This window comes from Lagopus leucura, unplaced genomic scaffold (genome assembly GCF_019238085.1).
Source record: "Lagopus leucura isolate 7727_CA_CO unplaced genomic scaffold, USGS_WTPT01 Super-Scaffold_100008, whole genome shotgun sequence".
NCBI lineage: Eukaryota > Metazoa > Chordata > Aves > Galliformes > Phasianidae > Lagopus > Lagopus leucura.
In genome coordinates this window covers 12,489,900-12,508,485 of record NW_024962265.1, presented here as the reverse complement: position 1 = coordinate 12,508,485, position 18,586 = coordinate 12,489,900, and the positions used below count along the sequence as shown (strand labels likewise).

Sequence of the window (18,586 nt, the reverse complement as noted above, 5' to 3'; positions counted from 1 at the left end):
AGACTCTGTGCAGAGGAGGGATATTGCTTGCTGTCATTATGAAAGAAGGATTTCCATGGCAATGATATAACACGAATGCAACCCCTATGACAGCATATAGCTTCTGATCACTTGCCCAGATGCAGTGAGAGGTTCAACTCTGGTTCCTACGCCCTGTGGTTCCTATAGGACTGACAGCATCCTCCTGGCACAGGAATGCCCGTGGCAGGATAAGCTTTGGAGCTGCAGACACCAGCACAGCCAAGCCATGTGGGCTTCAGATGTGAATCCAACTGAATTGCCTTTTATAGTGAGTGTGGGACAGGACCCTGCCCTTCTCTATAAACAAGATCTTTGTACCACTACAGATCATCATGTCTTATAGCCATTGGGCCATAAGAAAACGGGCATTCTGGGGACTCGTGATGCAGAAAAGTTGGCCAGCCTTAATGATAGATCATAGCAGTGCTTTGCTGCATGAAGGTCTGAGGTCAGCTGAGCTTTACGCTGTCATTGATAAAGACCCTGCAATTTTCACACGTCAGGAGGCTGAATAAGGCTTTGGGCAAGGAAGACATTGGTATTCCACAGGGAAAATTTTGCTTTCCTAGCTGTCCCATGTGCTTTTGGGAGCAATTTGGTCTGTGGCATCCATCCAGCAAACCACTTAGACAGGAGCACCTCTTTGTCCATGGACCATCCTGCTGAATTCATTATGGCTCCTTAAATTCTTCTGGGAATGAATGTGCTTCACTGAGCTGAGTCCAGCCTTTCTCTCATCCCCCGAAAAGCTCCTTCAGGTCCCTTGAAGCCATTTTAGTGTGCTGGATAGGCTAAGACACTGACCAGGACTGTGCTGCTTTCTTTAGGCATAGCCACATTTTCAAAAATGAATGAACAGGACCAAGTTTAGCTTCAAGTTAAAAAGTAACATTCTTTTAAGTTGCAAAGATATGAAAATCAGGAAGAAGGGAGCTGTGCCAGTGGGGAGCTGTGCCTGTTCACATGTTCTCTTCTTTACTCCATAGCTTGTGATCACACAGGACTGGCAATGCTGGTGAGATTGGTACAGTGCTGTAAAATGGCAGATAAGAGCAGAGGAGGACAGGATGAATTATCCTTTTTATTATTACTGGATCCCAGGCTCTCAAAGGTGAGGGAGCAGCAGCCTGAACAAGCATGAGTAGATGGATCAAGTGGAAATGTTGGGACAGAAGATCTTGTGGAGATGACAGAGGCCAACATAAATACCAAGCAGAAAAAGACTGCCAGGAAGAGACATAAGAAATGTCCCACCCAAGGCAAGCCTAGGTCCATGGTGCAGAGAATATCTAAACACACAGAACAGAGAAAGAAAACAAGTAGGCAAGAGAGCTGTACAGTTTGATTGCTTTGGAGAGCACTGGCTGATGCTCACTGCTGCTGTTGGACACAGCAAGGAGCAGGGAAACCATGTTGACACTCACTGTGAGGAGCTGTGTCTTTGCCTGGGAAGCCCAGAAGGTGTTGTGGGAAATCCTAGTGTATGTGTTTCTTTTAGTGAAAGATAATGGAGAGAATGCTGGAAGCCAGACACCTAATCTGATATGGGCAGAGCTGCATACAGCTGAAGGTTGAATGAAATTATAGGGGGCAATTCTGATCAATGATGATATTCTGGGAATGACTTTCAGAGGAGTTAGCCTTCACCTGAGGGATAAAACTGTGCTGCAGGTAATAAAGAAAAACTATTCCTGTCATTTGCTCAGAATGATATAACTGGAGAAGATAACTGTGCTGAGCACCTGGTGAAGGATGGGTTTTCTCAGGCTTAAAGGGAAACCAACCAAGGCAACAGGGTTTGCAGAAGATGTGAGAGAGTGTTCTGTTGGGACTGGAGTATAACTCAGCTGTGATTCTAAGCTGGAAGCACCAGAAAAAGAGGGATATGCTGGTCAGTATAGGCTAGTTTAGCACAAGTTTTTCAGCCAGGTGTGGTTAGGTTATGCTCTTATGTTTTGAGAATACCAATTAACAAATGAATGGCTTTGCTGACAGCCAAGAGTATGAAGAAAGGCTGAGGGAACTAGGCTTGTTTAGCCTGGAAAAAAGAAGACTCTGGAGAGACCTCATTGTGGCCTTCAGTACTTGAACGGAGCATATAAACAGGAGGAGGAACGTCTGTTTACGAGTGAAAGGACAAGGGGGATGGTTTTAAACTGAGACGGGGAGGTTTAAGTTAGATATTAGGAGGAAGTTTTTCACACAGAGGGTGGTGACACACTGGAACAGGTTGCCCAAGGAGGTTGTGGATGCCCCATTACTGGAGGCATTCAAGGTCAGGATAGATGTAGCTCTGGGCAGCCTGGTCTGGTGGCTGGTGACCCTGCACACAGTAGGGGGGTTGAAATTAGATGATCACTGTGGTCTGTTTCAACTCAAGCCATTCTATGATTCTATGAAAGGCTCTGCAGACAACCTTTAGACAGGTTGGCTGGCTCTGTGGACATTACTGAAGCTGTCTGACTGCGTAATGCCAACGTACACCCATGTGAGCATGTGCATAGAAGAGAGATGGTGACATTCAACAGCCTGCAGCAGTTCCACAGGTCTGTCCTCTCCTGCTGATTAGTTGGTGTCCTGGTGTCCGCCACTCATTGTGCAGGCATTTAATGTGGTGCTTAAATTCTGCAGCTGCAGTTGTTAACACAGTTTAAAATAACACAATAGTGAAAAAAAATTAGAAGGAGAGGACTTCAGGAGGTCATGCAGACCACTCCTTGTTCCAGGGTAAGCTCATTGGACCGATGGCACTTCTGATACATTGTCCTGATTTGTCCTTAAGCCTCTCTGAAAGTGGCAGCTCCCCTTCAGGGAAAGAAACAGAGTTTCAGGTGCTATTGAACCCATACAGGTGCTAGAAGACAAAAATACCCTCTCTCCTTTATGGAGCACTTCCTCGGACTTGTAAGGTAAGAGAAAAGAGTTGAGGACATCTCTGTCATGCAAGGGGAATCAGAGGGGAAACCAGTCTTGTTCCAACAGTGCCGGGCTGTCACAGCACCCAGAGAGGACTGAGTTAGGAGATGGCTGTCAAACACATGGATTATAGGTGTGAATAGGCAGAAGCATTCCACACATCAGCAGTTATCTGCCAGGCACTGGTGCCTAAGAGTCAGCTGGTGGGAGCAATCCTGTAATAGGGGGCTGGGACTGAGAGGAAGCAGTAGCAATCAGTGGGAATTAGCCCAGTTGGGTAATTTGAATTTTGAACCAAAAGAAAACTAGGGGAAGAAAATGAGAAGAAAAATGATTATCTGAGCGCTGTGGGAAGAGGGAATATTTCTTGTCATAGTGGCACAGCAAAGCAAGACTTGAAGAGCTGAAGTGCCTGGCAGTAGTAATGGTCACTGGGGTCGTAGCTGAGCTTCATAGTCAGACTGCTTGTGGGAGCTCACCCAGGAAAGGGAGGCAGTGCAATCACATAACAGTCCTTGTTTTTCTGCAACACATCCCCAGCATTAACTGTATTTGAAAATACAGCTTCCAGGCTTCTTTTACTATTTCAAAAAATAATCTTACCTCTGTAGAGTCTTATATCGTGTGCTCTACTTTTTCCCTAGGTTTTTGTTCACCACTGGTGTTAATTAGGATTTCCTTAGCCTTGTTTTTCTGATGTTTTCCTTTGTTACTGAGGATAGAGAAGGTGACCTTGCTCACCAGGTGGATTTTCTCAGCTCTGACAGTCTAATCATTAGCGTCTTAAGGAATAGAGGTAGAGATCTTACATGAGAAAATTGAGATAAACTATAAAAACATCACATAGATGGCTGTCAGTGTCATTTGCCACAGCTCCGATAATTCAAAAATAGATATATTTCTGGAAAGTCATTCTGTTCCCACACAACACCTGCTGTAATTCCACACATTACAATATTGCCTACAATGGAGTGAAGTGATGGTTTTGTGGCATGATAAGAAAACACAGCAAATGCCTACAAATGTAGCTTGATAGCAAGCAGCTGAACTGGGCACACTGAGAAAAATAACCGACATTTTATTATGCTGAAAAGTGGAACAGTGACCAGTGCATTGACCTCTGGTGATCTGGCTTCGCATTATAATTTACAGCATAGTGAAAGCTATTTTGGTGACTTTTCCGTACTCTCCACCAATGCAGACATGAAATTACAGAAACATTGAGAAAAAAAAGTTGAAAGGGATTTCTAGAAGTGAGTGCAGCAATCTGTTCAAGGAAGATCCAACTAGAGCAGGTTGCTTAGGGTCATGTTCCGTCAAGTTCTGGGAATCTCCAAGGATGGGGATGACACTACCTTGCCGGGTAACCAGGTCAGTATTTGATCATATTCATCACAAGAACTCACAGTACACTGAAAATATGAGTGGTAATCCTGGGTGAACAGGAATCCAAACAAGGAATAACTGAGTTCTGCCTCTCACTACCAGACAGCACCAGAACACTCACGTGAATAAATGTATTTCAATACACTGATCGGTGTTACCCTCGTAAGTGCTATAAACACTAAGATTAAAAGAAATATATAAACACAGGAGAATATAACCTTCAGAATCACAGAATCATGGCATGGTTTGGGTTGGAAGGGATCTTGAAGGCCACACTGTTCCAGCCCACGGCTGTGGGCTGGTTGCCACCCACTGAACCAGGTTGCCCAAAGCCCCATCCAACCTGACCATGAGTGCTTCCAGGGATGGGGTATCAGTAACTTCTCTTTGTCCATAGGAGTCTTTTTTAAGAATACTGTGAAAACACAACATCTGTAATTCCAGTGTGGTACTTGTCTCATGAAGTAAGATGCTTTACAACAGAATAGCTCTGACAAAGCATTCGCAGTGCAATGCACAGATGTGCACAGCAGAGTGGTACGCAGCAGGCAGCTGCACCAGTATCACGCTTGAATTTTGGAGACAGCAAACCAGGAGCTTCTGCTTTTCAGCAATAAGCACAGGAGCAGTGTCGATACTGTTTCTGATCCATTTGGCCTGAAAACTTAAGGAACACTGCAGCACGTTTCTGAACAGCCATAACCAATTGGGCCCTGATCCTTGCAGGTGTTTCCAAACGTTATTCAAGAATAACACACACGGTTTGCAGATTTGCCACTAAGCAGTTGCCACAAGCTACTGAAAAAAAAAACTTATTAAGACTACAAAAAAAAAGCTGGGAATATTAAAAGAAAATGAATGCTTAAATGTTGCTGAACATGCTGCCTAACATCAGAAACACAAGACAACAGCAGAAAGCCATGCAACGTATTTTGGCAGAAGCGCGCAAGCACTCCACAGCTCGTCCCTTGGATGCCATGCTCACACTTACATTAGTCTGTGTCATACTACCTTAACTTGTTTTAAGCATTTCCATCATCTGTGAGGTAGGGAGGGAAAAACAGAACAGTTAAGGTATAATCAAATGAGATTGTGCACATCGTAGTATGATTTGTAAACAATATTATTTGCTACAGTGGGGAGAGTGTGAATCATTCAGGTTTCTGCTGCTATTTAATCAGATAAGGAACTTTCTGAAAGGCAGGAGTAATTCAGCGGGTTACTAAGGAGGTGGGTGAAAAAATACAATTAACAGAGGAGAAACAGTGACAGAACTTAAACACAAAACAGCAAAGTCATCTTAAGGACTACTGTGTGTTGCTGATTTTTTTTGCTATCGTGCCAGAATCAAAACTCCCAGTAACATCTTTTGATCAGTGGGCAACTTTAAGCACTATGTTAACCACGTTACTTCAAAAGTATTTGAATAAAGGTGTAAAATTAAAAAGAAAAAATCACAAATCAGAACCGTTGAACAGTTACTGAGATGAAAGATAAAAACACATCAGTTACTACATCAGAAAATACAGATCTACAGAATTTTGTCTTCTGGATGAGAAGTTAAAGTAATAAAGATATACTATCTGACTCTTGTTGGTGCACTGCTTGTCATTTTTGACTGTACTTCCAAAAACAATGGCACTGTCTGAAAGAACCCAACCTAATCTGGTGTGCACAGTGGATCTGCAGGGCGGACACGGCTTGTGCTTCTAATTATGCACCCATAGAATTATCTTCTGGTGAGGTCCTGTACACCCTGTGCTCTGGGGAAGCCCACAGGGAACCTGCAGATACTTCAGGACTCAGAGGAACGTATCTTCAGCTCCATACTCAGGTAATTTCTTGTGAGTTTACAGCACTATACACAGCATTTTGTGCCCAGTGAGGAAACACACTGAAAGTCACCTACAAGCTAAAGGATTTATATTAAAAAAAAAAAAGTGTGCCTGCATGGCTGTGTACTACACTGCTGAACGTCTAAAAATCTGTAACAAGCATGGGAGAAAGAAACGAGGCTCTTCTGTGGGAGCAGCAGAGCAATCGATTGGGCTAAACTTCTACTGTTTCACAGGGGTCTCAAAGGGTATGCTAAAATAGAGTCTCAGATCTCAAAGCAATCATTTGTTAACTAAAAACACAGCCCAGTGGTTCCAATATCACTCCAAGATTGTTTGGAAAATAATTTAAGAATTTCAAACTGGACTTGACATATGAATCACAAATAGCCAACATAGAATCAGATGTCTTCTAGCTGTTTTTAATGTAGAAGAACTGTAAAATACACCAGTGAAGTTGGAAGTAATAGCTGGAAGTATCTAAATGGAATGGTTAAACAACTGGCACAGCCCTGATGAAAATAATATTAACTTTTCTAAAGCTTCACAGCAGGCGGTAAGGATTTTATTTTATTTTTTAAAACAAATCAGCTGGATTTTCTGTCTTTCTTGGAAGCTGTGACTGCATGTATGCTGTCACTGGACTGCCTGCTAAAACAAGGAGTTGGACTGGCTCCTGCCTTCATTTGGGCAATGAAAGACAGAACAGAGACATGGAAGGATACACACACTGGCTGAGTACTGAGGTATAAAGCAAAGCATCTATCTCATCTATAATACTGGGGGCAAAAAAAAAAAAAAAAAAAAAAAGGAAAAAACAAAAAAGGTTAAATATTCTGTCCAATAAATAAAATGGTCAGCATTTTACTTTCCCTCCTGTATTAGTTTGCTCCTTCTGCACTGCCAGATGAACATGGAAGCATCTGTAGGCAGGTAATTGCACTTTGCTGCCTGCCTCCTTCCTATACATCCCGGCCAGGTGGAGCTGATGTTTGGTGCAGGTTGGGTGGCAGCTGTTACAAGTCAGCAGCACCACAATGATTTGGTACACTTGGGAAATGTCCTAGGAAAACCCAGAACCTATTCAAGCACGCACTGATGAAAGATCCATTCTTCCCGTGCCCTGCTTTTCCCCAGACACACGTGCTTCCCACAGGAATCCAACAATGTTTCTATTCCTCTTTCTGCCCCCTGGGACACACCAGCTGTCCAGCCTGCAATCCCATTTATGGGCACTATGGAGCAGGCCTAGGGGAGCCCAGGCATTTATTATGTAGGCTGAGTTTTGCCATCCTCGTGGAGACGAAGGCTTAGTTATCTCCCAGTCAGCACAAATACATGCAAGGGGAGCTGTTGGATCCATTCCAGCCTCAGGAACTCTCAGCACGCTTCCAGCCCCAAGCAGCTTTCCTCAGCAGGACACGTTCCTGCCAACACTTTAATCAGGCTGAGGAACATTTCCCCTCCGTATGCACATAAGCATCACACAGCAATACTAGGAATCATTTCTGTCCCTCAACTGATTTACTTTGCTCAGATGTAAAACTCTTCTCCTCCTTTTAGCTCCTTCTTGGCTTTGGACTCGATGATCCTTATGGGTCCCTTCCAACTCAGGATATTCTCTGATTCTATGAGTGATGTACCTCTCACTATACCATAATTCCTGCATCAGTCTGTATCCCAAAATACAGGATTTTACGCAGGTTAAGTGTGTGTAGTGTATATCCTATACAAACCCAGTAATAGGAACAATCCAGCACCCGGTGAACTGGGAAGACCCGTCCCCATTCTCTTTTCTTAGGTAAACCAGGATAATGTACATGAGACACCGGCAGGCCTGAGGCCAGCTAGGGATATGCCCACACTGATGTTCTGATTGGGATGAGGAGTATATTTCTAAGGTGAATTTCCCATCAACTATGCTTGTTCCAGCTGATAATTGGCTGATAACCACAGGGGCAAGAAGGAGGCTGGGTGAAATAATGACCTCCCTGCACCGTGCTGCTGGTGCAGACATGGGGCCTCAAGCACGAGCTGCTCACCCCACAGTGCTGCTGTTAACATGGACACTGCCAGGGAGAATCCTGCTGGTTTGACTGATCTTATTTAAATCAATGCAGTTGTTTGTGTGAATAAAGTAGACAGATCTGGCCCTAAGTAGCATTTACTCTACCCTATTACTTGGTGTATAAAGGGACAGTGATAAATATTTTGTTACTATTGTGAATTCAGAAAAAATCTATTAAAGTCATTGAAGAAAGTCCATACTTACATTGGCATTACCAATTTTAGCATTTGACTGCTTTTGTTTGGATATGTAAAGCAGCCTTGCTCTGGAGCAAGTGTAAGGAGAACCATTTGGAACCTTTGGGATCGTTGAATATAGAGCTAGAGGAAGAAATAATCAATTTTGTTATAATCCTTTTCTTCTCAACTATCAAATTTTGCAGGTTACATATCTGTGTATTGCTGTTTATATATTCTTTTAGCTTTGTTAGTGGTGACAGTAAAATTCTCCATGGTGTATATAACAAATAATTATTTGCATCTAGAAATACTGACGATGTCTTGCCTATGGCAACAAACAGGTTTTAAAACAACAGTAAAACGTGCCGTGTCTTCTTAATTAGTCTCCATTGATTAAACATGCAGATTATTCACAAAAAGCCTGACACAACTGAAAGAAGGATAACTAATGGAATGGTTGTATTCCCTGGATCACATGCAATTCATCTTTACTAAGCTAGCTGAGCCCCTGTAATCTTAAAGTATTTATGAAGTAATAGGTGGAAAGTTTTAGGTCAAGCATATTTGGTACAAAAAATGTTTGTTTCTTAGGATGAAATTCTATTCCTGATGGAAAAGGAGAGAGTTCAACGTGTTAAAGCCGCAGACATCTTGCAGTAATATATAAGAAACATAGAACAGTACTGGAAGCAATCTTTACAATGCTGAGATTTTGTTCCGTATAATTAAACATCTCAGCTCAGCCACAGAAACCTGCATTGACCTCGCCTGCCCTATTTTACACTCACAGCAATTAGAGAAGCACATCGTATATATTTAGACAAAGACTGTATGGCAGGAGCTGGTGATATAGTGACTCAGCAAGGCATCATCAGAAGGTATTAGCGGCACTCAGGCTTTGTACACGCCTGGGAGGGCCAGACCTGTCAGATTAATACAAAGGACTATTTTTGTATCACCCAGAAAGTTTCTGCCATACATCAAACTGCACTGGCTGCTTATTTTAGATGACAGCAATTCATACGTTTTTCTCGAACAATAAAATCTTCAGCGCTTTTTGGTTATGCACATCTCCTGCAATGAATCTTCCCTTTGAAGCATTTTGCAGAGGAAAGGTTTCTAAATGGAGAGCATCAGAGATATTTTCATCAGACATTTCCAACATACCAGTGAATTAACCACCCACGCACCAAAGGCAGGCAGCAGCTGTGCTCACATGCTGATGCGGTATCAGGGAGTATGTGGGTGCACACTTTGGGATGGACCAACATCTGGATGAGTGCCCTGCTCTGCTGTGCCCTGTTGGGACTCAGCCCCATGCAGTGCCTCTTGGAGGAGGTTGGGCTCTTCAGCTGTTTGCAAAAGGAGCTTGAATAACCTGGCATTGGGATGAGGCCTTCATGTAGTAACAGAATAATGCTACTTGTTCTTAGATTCAGATTTGATCAACAGCTTTGTTTTTATGCTCCATTATTTCATTTCTTGATAATTCTTGAGAACTCTTTTAATTTCTATAAGCATTTTCCCTTTCAATTAGCTTTAAGAACAGCTGCAGCCATTGTATAGTGTGTAAATGCAGAATAATTGAATCTTGCCCTCTTCTCCTTCATTGCCTCTCTGTCTGCAGTGAAAGATCTCCTTCCCCACTCACAGCCTCAGTACATCTCTGACGAAGCCCAGCTCTCCTCCCTCTCCATTTCCAGACTCCAACAGGGACATCTCCTCCATCTCTTCCTCCTGCACCTCCACCACCACGATCTTTCCAAAGTTGGAAACCGCTTTTTTACTTATCCTGTTCATTTCTTCTCGTTGCAATGGAAATCTCATCCTTCTTCCCATCCACTTTGTTTTAATTCTTGAAAACAACTTGCCTGAAAACTGGTATATTGCTGCAGGTGTTGTTGATATTGGGTCATACGTTTGGGTCACGCAATCCTGACTCGTGCAGTCTGGTGCTAGTGGAGGGGCTGTGATCTGTCTTGATTGCCTGTAAACTTGCCTCTGGTATTGGAGTGTTAGCCTAAATCTGAGCACTTCACCTCCTGCCTCCTTCCACATCCCTGCACTGCTGGGTCAGATCCCAACTATGAACACGTGAAGCACTGGAAGACACCAGAGAGGTCTCAGTTGCTTCTCCATGGGTGGAATCAAGGATTTCCAACAACTTTGAGAGAATGGAAATCACCACAAAAGCTAGGTAATTTCACCAAAGATCATTAATGTTGCCTTTCACAATGTGTTCCTTGAGTAAATCTCAGAAAGGTTAAAAGAGGTCAGTTATTAACTCTAATAGTACAGTGAAGTCATTTGGAGGAAGTGACATTGGAACCATAAATAAAATAGAAGTGAGCTTTTCTGAGTCAGAGGCTGACTCTTAGCCCTCTTAGTGCCTTCTGCCTCGATGCCAATGGATGTCTGTCTCCCCTTTCCCATTGCCCTTCCGAGGTTCCGTATCAGCTGCCCAACCTTGCTCACCAAAGCACTTACCAAAATGCCTTAATTGGAATACACTCCCAGGTCACACTTGGTAAAACTTAGCTGTGTCTGCACATTGCTAAATGAGGATGGATTAATTACACGCTTAAAAGCTTTGCTGGATGGACAGCTGCACTCTAAAGCCAGACCAACCTTCATTGCTTGAGCCTGGAGAGAGAAGGGAAAGGTATTTTTCTCCTTCTCACACACAGCCTGAGAAAAGGGTGAACAGGAGGTGCACTGACTTAGTTTCTGCATCAGAGCAGGTGGTACACAGCTGCCAGTGTTGCAGGAAGTGTGAGGCTCTGAGTACTTGCCCACGTCCCAGAGCACCCACAGAGAGCCACCAGCAAGGCTGGCTGACAAGTGCACCACATAGCAGTGGGTCTGCCATGATTTTAATACAAACATTTGGAGAAAAGGACTCCCTGCTGGGAAAAAAAATCTCATAAAAATATCCGACATTTTATGTGCAGGTACATATTAACAGTATCATAAAATCACAGAATCATTAAGGTTGGAAAAGACCTGATCATCTAATCAAATTGTCCATCTACCACTAGTACTGTCCTCTAAAGCATATTTTTAACTACCACATCTACCCTTTCCTCAAGCACTTCCAGAAACAGTGACTCCACCTCCTCCCTGGGCAGCCTGTTCCAATACCTCACCATTCTTTCTGAGAAGGAATACCCAATCTGAACCTCCCCTGCTGCAAATTGAGCCTACTCTCTCTTGTCCAAGTAATAGTATACTAAGATGGCTCAAATAGTAATAATGGCTCAATAAGTAAAGATGGCTCAATAGACTAGTAATAATATTAATAATTACTAGTATAAAAAGCGTTGTCCTTTTAATGAGAACTGGGTATTAATAATGCTTTCATTTAAGCAGCTCTTTTATGTGCAAAACATGTCAAGGATGGTGCCTAAGACATGCAATGCAGGGGTGCTGGAGCCCCCACTACCTCAGTTACTAAACAGCCTTCAAACTATGAAATAAAAGAAGCACATTGTGTCTGTTCATATAGGAACACACCATTTAACACCCTGATAAAATGAAAGACTGTATTTCTTACACCTTTTTTTTCTGACCAAATCTTATTTCCAGAGGAACAACAAAGTTCAGATTTAATCTGTTTAATCACATATTCTATTTTTATCCCTTTGTGTTGTTATCATCCATGTGCAATATTTAAAAAATCTGTCCTCAAATTTCTTTCCCCTTTCACGTGCATTATTTTTGCTTCTGAGTGATATGGTTTATCCTTACACAGTAAACTCACCTGTGGTACTGGGGACAAAGATCTCTCTGCTGAAAGACTACAGTTAACAGGAATTTCAATATTAATCTCTACGGCAGTTGGGTCAGGTAGCTTTTAGATCCTTTCCCTTTTAAGTTGTAGCTTTTGTTTCAGGTCTCCCTGGATTCCCAGTATTGCTCACTGCAGTGTGAGCACAGGGTCTCACTGCTGGAACTGAAACAACCATTGGTTTTATTTTTAGTTCAGCAGCAAAACCAGAAGAAAAAAAAATAATTTCATTTCAGCCTTCTGAAATGAAATCCTGAAAATTTCAGATCAGCAAAACACAATTCGAGAGACAAGTTATAAAAGCCTGGCAACATAAAGCTGAGAAGTCAGATGGCAGCTATTCTTCCCTGACCTGGTATTCAAAGGAAGGAGTGTTCACTGAGGTCAAAGCCACGCTCTGCTCCACGCAGGGATTTGATCCAAGGCTTTTCTTTTACTGAAGATGTTCCCTAACTCCAGCCAGAGGTCGCCTGAAATAAGATGTTCTCCAGCTCTCCTGTGGCGCCTGTTTTAATTTTCACTGCAATAGCACAAACTGTTAGTGGTCACAAGGGAAAGAGCACGTGTTAAAAGTGACTGCAGCCTGGTGGGTATGGTACCGTTGGGTTTGTGCCTGATGGCGATGACTACTGCAGTCCCTATACGGGGAAGAATACATTTGGGACACTTTTCCCCATGTTTTCTGGCAGTGCGATGGATTAATGGGGACCTTCTCAAAGGGTGGACAGTGGTAGGTCCTCTTTCCTGGAGAAGGGGAGGGCTGGAGCCCCACATTCTGAACAATCAGCAGTACACCTGGCAGAGAAGAGGGAAGCAAATACCAGGGTCCAAATTATCAGATAAAACTATGCTGAATTTGACCCAAATCCATAAATAATTGTGTTATGCCCTCACGTGGGATTTTTAATTAATAAAAGTAAGAAAAACAAATGCTACTGTGAAACACTGCTCACTATCTCTGAACATCATGTGCATTGAAACTGCCACTTTCTGTGACATCCTATGGCCACACATAGGAAGGCTGCTGGTGAATACTGCTCCACCAGTATGGGGTCAAGACAACGTCATGGTCTCAATTGCACCTCTATGATCTCCTCACCCCTCTTTGAGCCAGTCCAAACCTGCAGGACCTGCACACTGATGCTATGTCTCAAATCCCACTGTTTTAGGTTGGGAATTCCTGAGGCTACATGTCAGCTCCATTGCACACATTATTATTATTTCTACATCTAAATCTTCTTTAAATATTGAGCAAGTTCCTTTCATAGCTGAGCAGTCACTCCAGCAAGTGTGGAGGTTGATTTACAGTTTGTACTTTGTACACTTTCTGTAGCAGAGCATAAAAATGAAAGGCTTACATCAAATTCATTCATACATGGGCACATTCAAGAAAAAATTAATTTTAAAGCACTTACACGGTATATAATGATTCTATGTCATACCTAATACATAATCTATAAAATAATTTATAATATAAAGTCTGCTTTAGAAGAAGGCTGCAGTAGAACAGATATGAAGGCAATTTAGATCAAAAATATCCTGGTGCTGTACTCCCCAGATATCTGCAATTCAGATCTGATAGGAATCATGAGTAATCAGTTTCTAAAGCAAAAAACATTATACAGGGAAAGGCTCTCATTACAATACCCACTTGCAAAACCAGGCTATTCTAGGACAAATTAAGTTTTCTAACCGTGAGATTCAGATCTCAAATGAGTCTAAATCAGGAATCATGGATATGTGGGACTAGAATAAACTCATTTAGATGAATACTGGATAAATGTTATGCGTCACTTCAATATCAGAGCCAATATAATTAACCTGAAGAGAGTTTCCACCCCGTCCATAAGATACTACAGCCATGGTCCTTCTCTTCTGACCTGCACAGCCCACAGAGGGCACCACTGCAGAGGATGAGCCCCTTCTCTGCAACATCTGAGCATGGATCTCTTGGTGTCCCATCCAATACCTTGTATTTCTGGGGATCACTGGCTTCTTTCTGCTTTCTTCAGCAGGATCTGGGAATTGTAAACACTTCTGAGCCCCAGCCATTCAAAGCAATATTGTGCTTGTAAATTCCCCCACACTGAGCACTTGCCATCAGCAAATCGCAGAATCATAGAGCTGTTTGAGGAGACCTCTAAAGATCATCTAGTCCAACTCCCCTGCAATGAACAGGGACACCTGCAGCTAGATCTGAAGTTGCAGGCTGGCACAGGCAGGACGAAGTGCTGAGCCTAACAAACTGGCAGCCAGCTGGTGTCACAGCTCCTGCTCCCTTGCACCTGTGTTTCTTAAGGGAGCAGTCTTGCTCTCTCTTCAAGCGGCAATTTCATATACTAACAGTAGAGGGAGTAAAATATACAGCATTTGCTGGGAACCTCTGCCATGCTCCTCTTCCCTGCACTCATTCAACTTGGCTTGCATGAGGCATTGGGGTAGCTGACTCTAATTCAGACACAGTGCAATCCCTTGTCTTCTCAGGAGAAAAAAAGACATAATTAGATTGAGGTGGCTTCTAAAAGGTGCATATTTCAAAGGCAAAATTAGAACATAATGCTTTCATTAAATCTATAACCAAAGTATCATCTGTGCACAGAAGACTGAAGGAAAATGCTGTTCTTCACTACAGCCAATGTATGACTACTCCTACTTCTCACATCAGAGGGAGAAAGACCTAGCTTAAGCTCCCCAAACTGTGAATTCTGAGTTATTTATAAAAAGTGGTAGAACGAGTCGGTGGGCAACAACTTGCACAGCCACAGTGACCTGGGGAGAAACCCTGGTGATGGAGTGGCAGAACCCTCCCTGCGGACACGCCAGACATGAAGGGTGGAAGAGCTGCTACTTGATCGGGTTTCTCAAAAAGTTTAGGATATTGGATGCTTTTAAACTGAAACTGATTTTGTTGGATATTTTCTTTATGGAAGCTTGTACAAACTGAGTCCCTCAAGAGCCAAAGGTCCTTAGGAATGGTTGATTGTTGCCAGCCTTCTTGCAGCCCACAGCTGCCATGTTGCTGGCATGTGTGAATGAAGAAAAGCCCTTCTTGCTCTAGCAGCAATGGATGAATAACAAAGAGCTGTTAGTCTGAAACACTGAAATGGAACAGGAGGCAGATTTCAAAGGAACTTGAAGAAAATCGGCATCCAGTTCAATGGGAATGCCTCAGGTCCATACTTTACCTATTTCTGTACAGAAAGCATGCTAAGGCTGCAACCTGCACAGCTGCTTTAAACAAAAGGACTCCTAAAAGGAGCTTTGTTATCAGAAGGTGATGGTCTGCAGTTGGGAAGCAGGGGGAAGCAGTGGGGTCCAGGAGGAGCCCCACTCTGCTTCTCTCACAGTGAGGCGCACTGCTGTGCGTTTTGCTGAGCATTTTGCACGCTCCCCTTTGTGGTTACTTATACATACCCACAGCCTTAATCATTCGGGCCGGAGTCCTCTGTGACTTCTTCCTGCCTCTGGTTGCATTTTTTTTTTCTTTAAAGTTTCAGAATAACAGTTCAGCAGTTTTTGAGAATCTGTATGATTGCCTAAGGAGTTCCTGACTCCAAGAAAAGACAAAACTCATCAGTTTTCCCGAGATTGTCACAGTAGTACTCAAATATTCAATAAGGGGCACTTGGATGGAAATTTTCTGATTTGTGATTGTGAAAACTAACCATAAAGATCTTGATTATTAAATGCCAGTGTAGACATATCCCACCATTCCACTACTATGGGGATCCAGAATGCTCTGGGGTTGTTTGCACCCAATCGTGTCAAAATGATGTATCATTCACTTTGCAGGGTTTAAGCGGCCCCATCAAGCATTCACAAAGCAGGAAACAATAAGCAGCAGCCTGCAGTGTGAGGGAAAGATGGGTGCCTAAACATGGGATCCAGGAAAGTCAGTGCAACAAAGGGCCATCTGTGCCAGATGACAGAAAATAGAAAGCATGGAACACATTGGAAACACAAGCTTGTTGTGCTGTGCACAAAATGCAGAGGAAGTACTCTGGCCTTTTGTGGCTGCTGGAGAGCTGCTTCTGCTTGAGAGCATTTCAGTGCAAACTTGCTGCTTCCTACCCCTGTATTCTGGGAAGGTAGTTACCGTAAATCTTCCCTTTTGTAGTATTAAGGCTCATCACAGTATTTCAGTACTTGAATGGTGACTACAAAGAGGACAGAAGCTCTCTTCAGAAAGAGCCACATGCCATCCAGAGGGACCTTGGCAAGCTTGAGAGATGGGCCCGTGTGAACTTCATGAAATTCACCAAGGCCAACTGCATGATCCTGCAACCTGGGTCAGGGAGATCCCAAACATGAATACAGGCTGCACAGTGAGAGGATTGAAGGCAGGCCTGCAGAGAAGGACTTAGCCATGTTGATGGACAAAAACTGCTTGCATCAGCAAGCAGTGTGCAATTGCAGCCCTGAAGACCAGCAGTATCCTGGGCTTCATCAACAGAGGGGTGGCCAGCAGGAAGAGGGAGGTGATTTTTCCTCTCTGCTCTGCCCTCATGAGGCCTCATCTGGGGTACTGCACCCAGGCTTGGGCTCCCCAGCACAGGAAAGATATGGAGCTGTTGGAGAGGGTCCAGAGGATGACTACGATGGTGCTCAGGGAGCTACAGCACCTCTCCTATGAAGACACTCTGAGAGAGATGGGCTTGTTTAGCTTGGAGAAGTGAAGATCCCAAGGAGACCTCACTGCAGCTTTCAAATACTTACGAGGGCCTACAGGAAAGCTGGAGAAGGACTCTTTATCAGGGAGCATTGTGATAGGACATAGTGTAATGTTTTTAAACTAAAAGAAGGGACATTCAGATTAGATATAAGGAAGAAATTCTTTATTCAGAGGTGGTGCACTGGCACAAAAAAGCTGTGGGTGCCCCAGCCCTGGAAGCACTCAAAGCCAGGTTGGACATAGAGCTGGGCAGCCTGATCTAGTGGAGGTATCCTTGCCTAAGACAGAGGATTGGAACTAGATCATCTTTAAGGTTCTTTCCAACCCAAGCCATTCTCTGATTCCATGAAGAAGATGAGGAACGATGAATATAAGTTGCACTGGAAGACATTTTGTCTTGATATAGAATTTTTTTTTTACAGTGAGAACAACCTCTGGAACAGCCTCTCCATGGTAAAATCCTCATCACTGGAGACTCTAGCCAAATTTGCCTCCTTTGGCCATCTTCAGGTTAATAGTGTGCTGTCTGCAATTTCAAGCAGGAATGAAAGTTCCCTGGATATTGACAAGTATTTCTCCCATGCCTAAGTACAAATCTGCTACAGGCAGATCTTCGCTGTGTGCGGATAAGGGAATAATCATCAAGCAAATGCATATGTTTGCACAGAAACATGCCTATTAACAAATCACGTTTGTTTCTCAGTGTTAGCACTGTCATAACTTTCTTGGTGAATTGAAGTGGAGGTGTTTCTCTCTCTGGAATTGACTCTTTAATTGCACTGCTAATGAGGTAGGTAGAACGCCAGCGTAAATAAATGCACACAGTGCTTGCTACTGTTATGGCTGGAGATCACCTCCACCTGCTGAGCTAACACAGCAATATTAAAGGCTGCAGGGCAGATAAGCATTTTGATATTGCCTCAGCTTTCAAGTTAGCTTATAAAAATATGGATCGATGTAATTAAAAAAGAATTTCAAGTTGTTTGGCTTCATATTGCAGGGCATAACATTACCACTGTGTAAGTTATATAAATCTCATATAAAACAAAGATTAAGAACTATTAAAAACTACGTTCTCTGAGCACAACTTGATGACAAGCCACCATCATCAAATAGGTGTGTCTAGTAGGGGTGGGCAGAGATTGCTTCTAGGCCTAAAACTATTCACTCACAGTAGATGCTACATTGGATCACGGCTGATAAAATCTGTAGCTTACAGAAATATTGCAAGTATGTAAACATGTAAAATAACAAAGAGAATGAAGCCATATGATCTGTCACTTGGTCATCTGGGTATGCTGTCCTCAAAAACAACCAAACACAAGGTTAAACTCCAAGAAAGATAAAATAATGGCAGCTCTTTTTAGGTGCTTTTTTTCCTGAAAGGATCTAGAGGCCAAACAACAAGAAGATAAAACCTCAATCCCTGTTGTAGCTGAGAAGGCTAGTGAGACCTTGGGTGGACAGCTGTGGGTTGCTGGACAGAGGCAGCAGCTGGCTGTCCTCTCCCTGGCAGTATTGAGGCTGATGTGCATGTGCAGTGTGTAGCCTTAGCACTTGCGTTTCACTAAGAATGCTGAAAAACTGGGAGAGACACAGAGAACTGCAAAAGTGGGCCAAGGACTGAAGAAGGTACCTAATGTGGAGAGAGAGATTTAGAAAGTACAATTTGTCTAGCTTATCAAAAAGAAGACTGAAAGATCTTGATTGCAGTTAATAACT

General features: G+C 43.1%; 1 protein-coding gene across 5 annotated transcripts in view; it reads right to left on the bottom strand.

Annotated features, from left to right (window-relative positions):
- LHFPL3 (LHFPL tetraspan subfamily member 3) overlaps positions 1 to 18,586 on the bottom strand; it is a 235,326-nt gene that overhangs the window by 27,869 nt on the left and 188,871 nt on the right. The window contains exon 2 of one of the 5 annotated variants that reach the window (XR_006179202.1): positions 5,315 to 5,362. The exons of 2 other annotated variants lie outside the window; for them this stretch is intronic. Coding sequence is in view for 1 of the 3 variants with exons in the window: in XM_042872519.1 (XP_042728453.1) it covers positions 8,431 to 8,546 (116 nt within the window). In the remaining 2 variants the exon portion in view is untranslated. Of the gene's footprint in view, positions 1 to 5,314; positions 5,363 to 8,430; positions 8,547 to 18,586 lie in introns of all 5 variants that reach the window. 2 more of the 5 variants (XR_006179203.1, XM_042872519.1) reach the window with 2 other exon arrangements.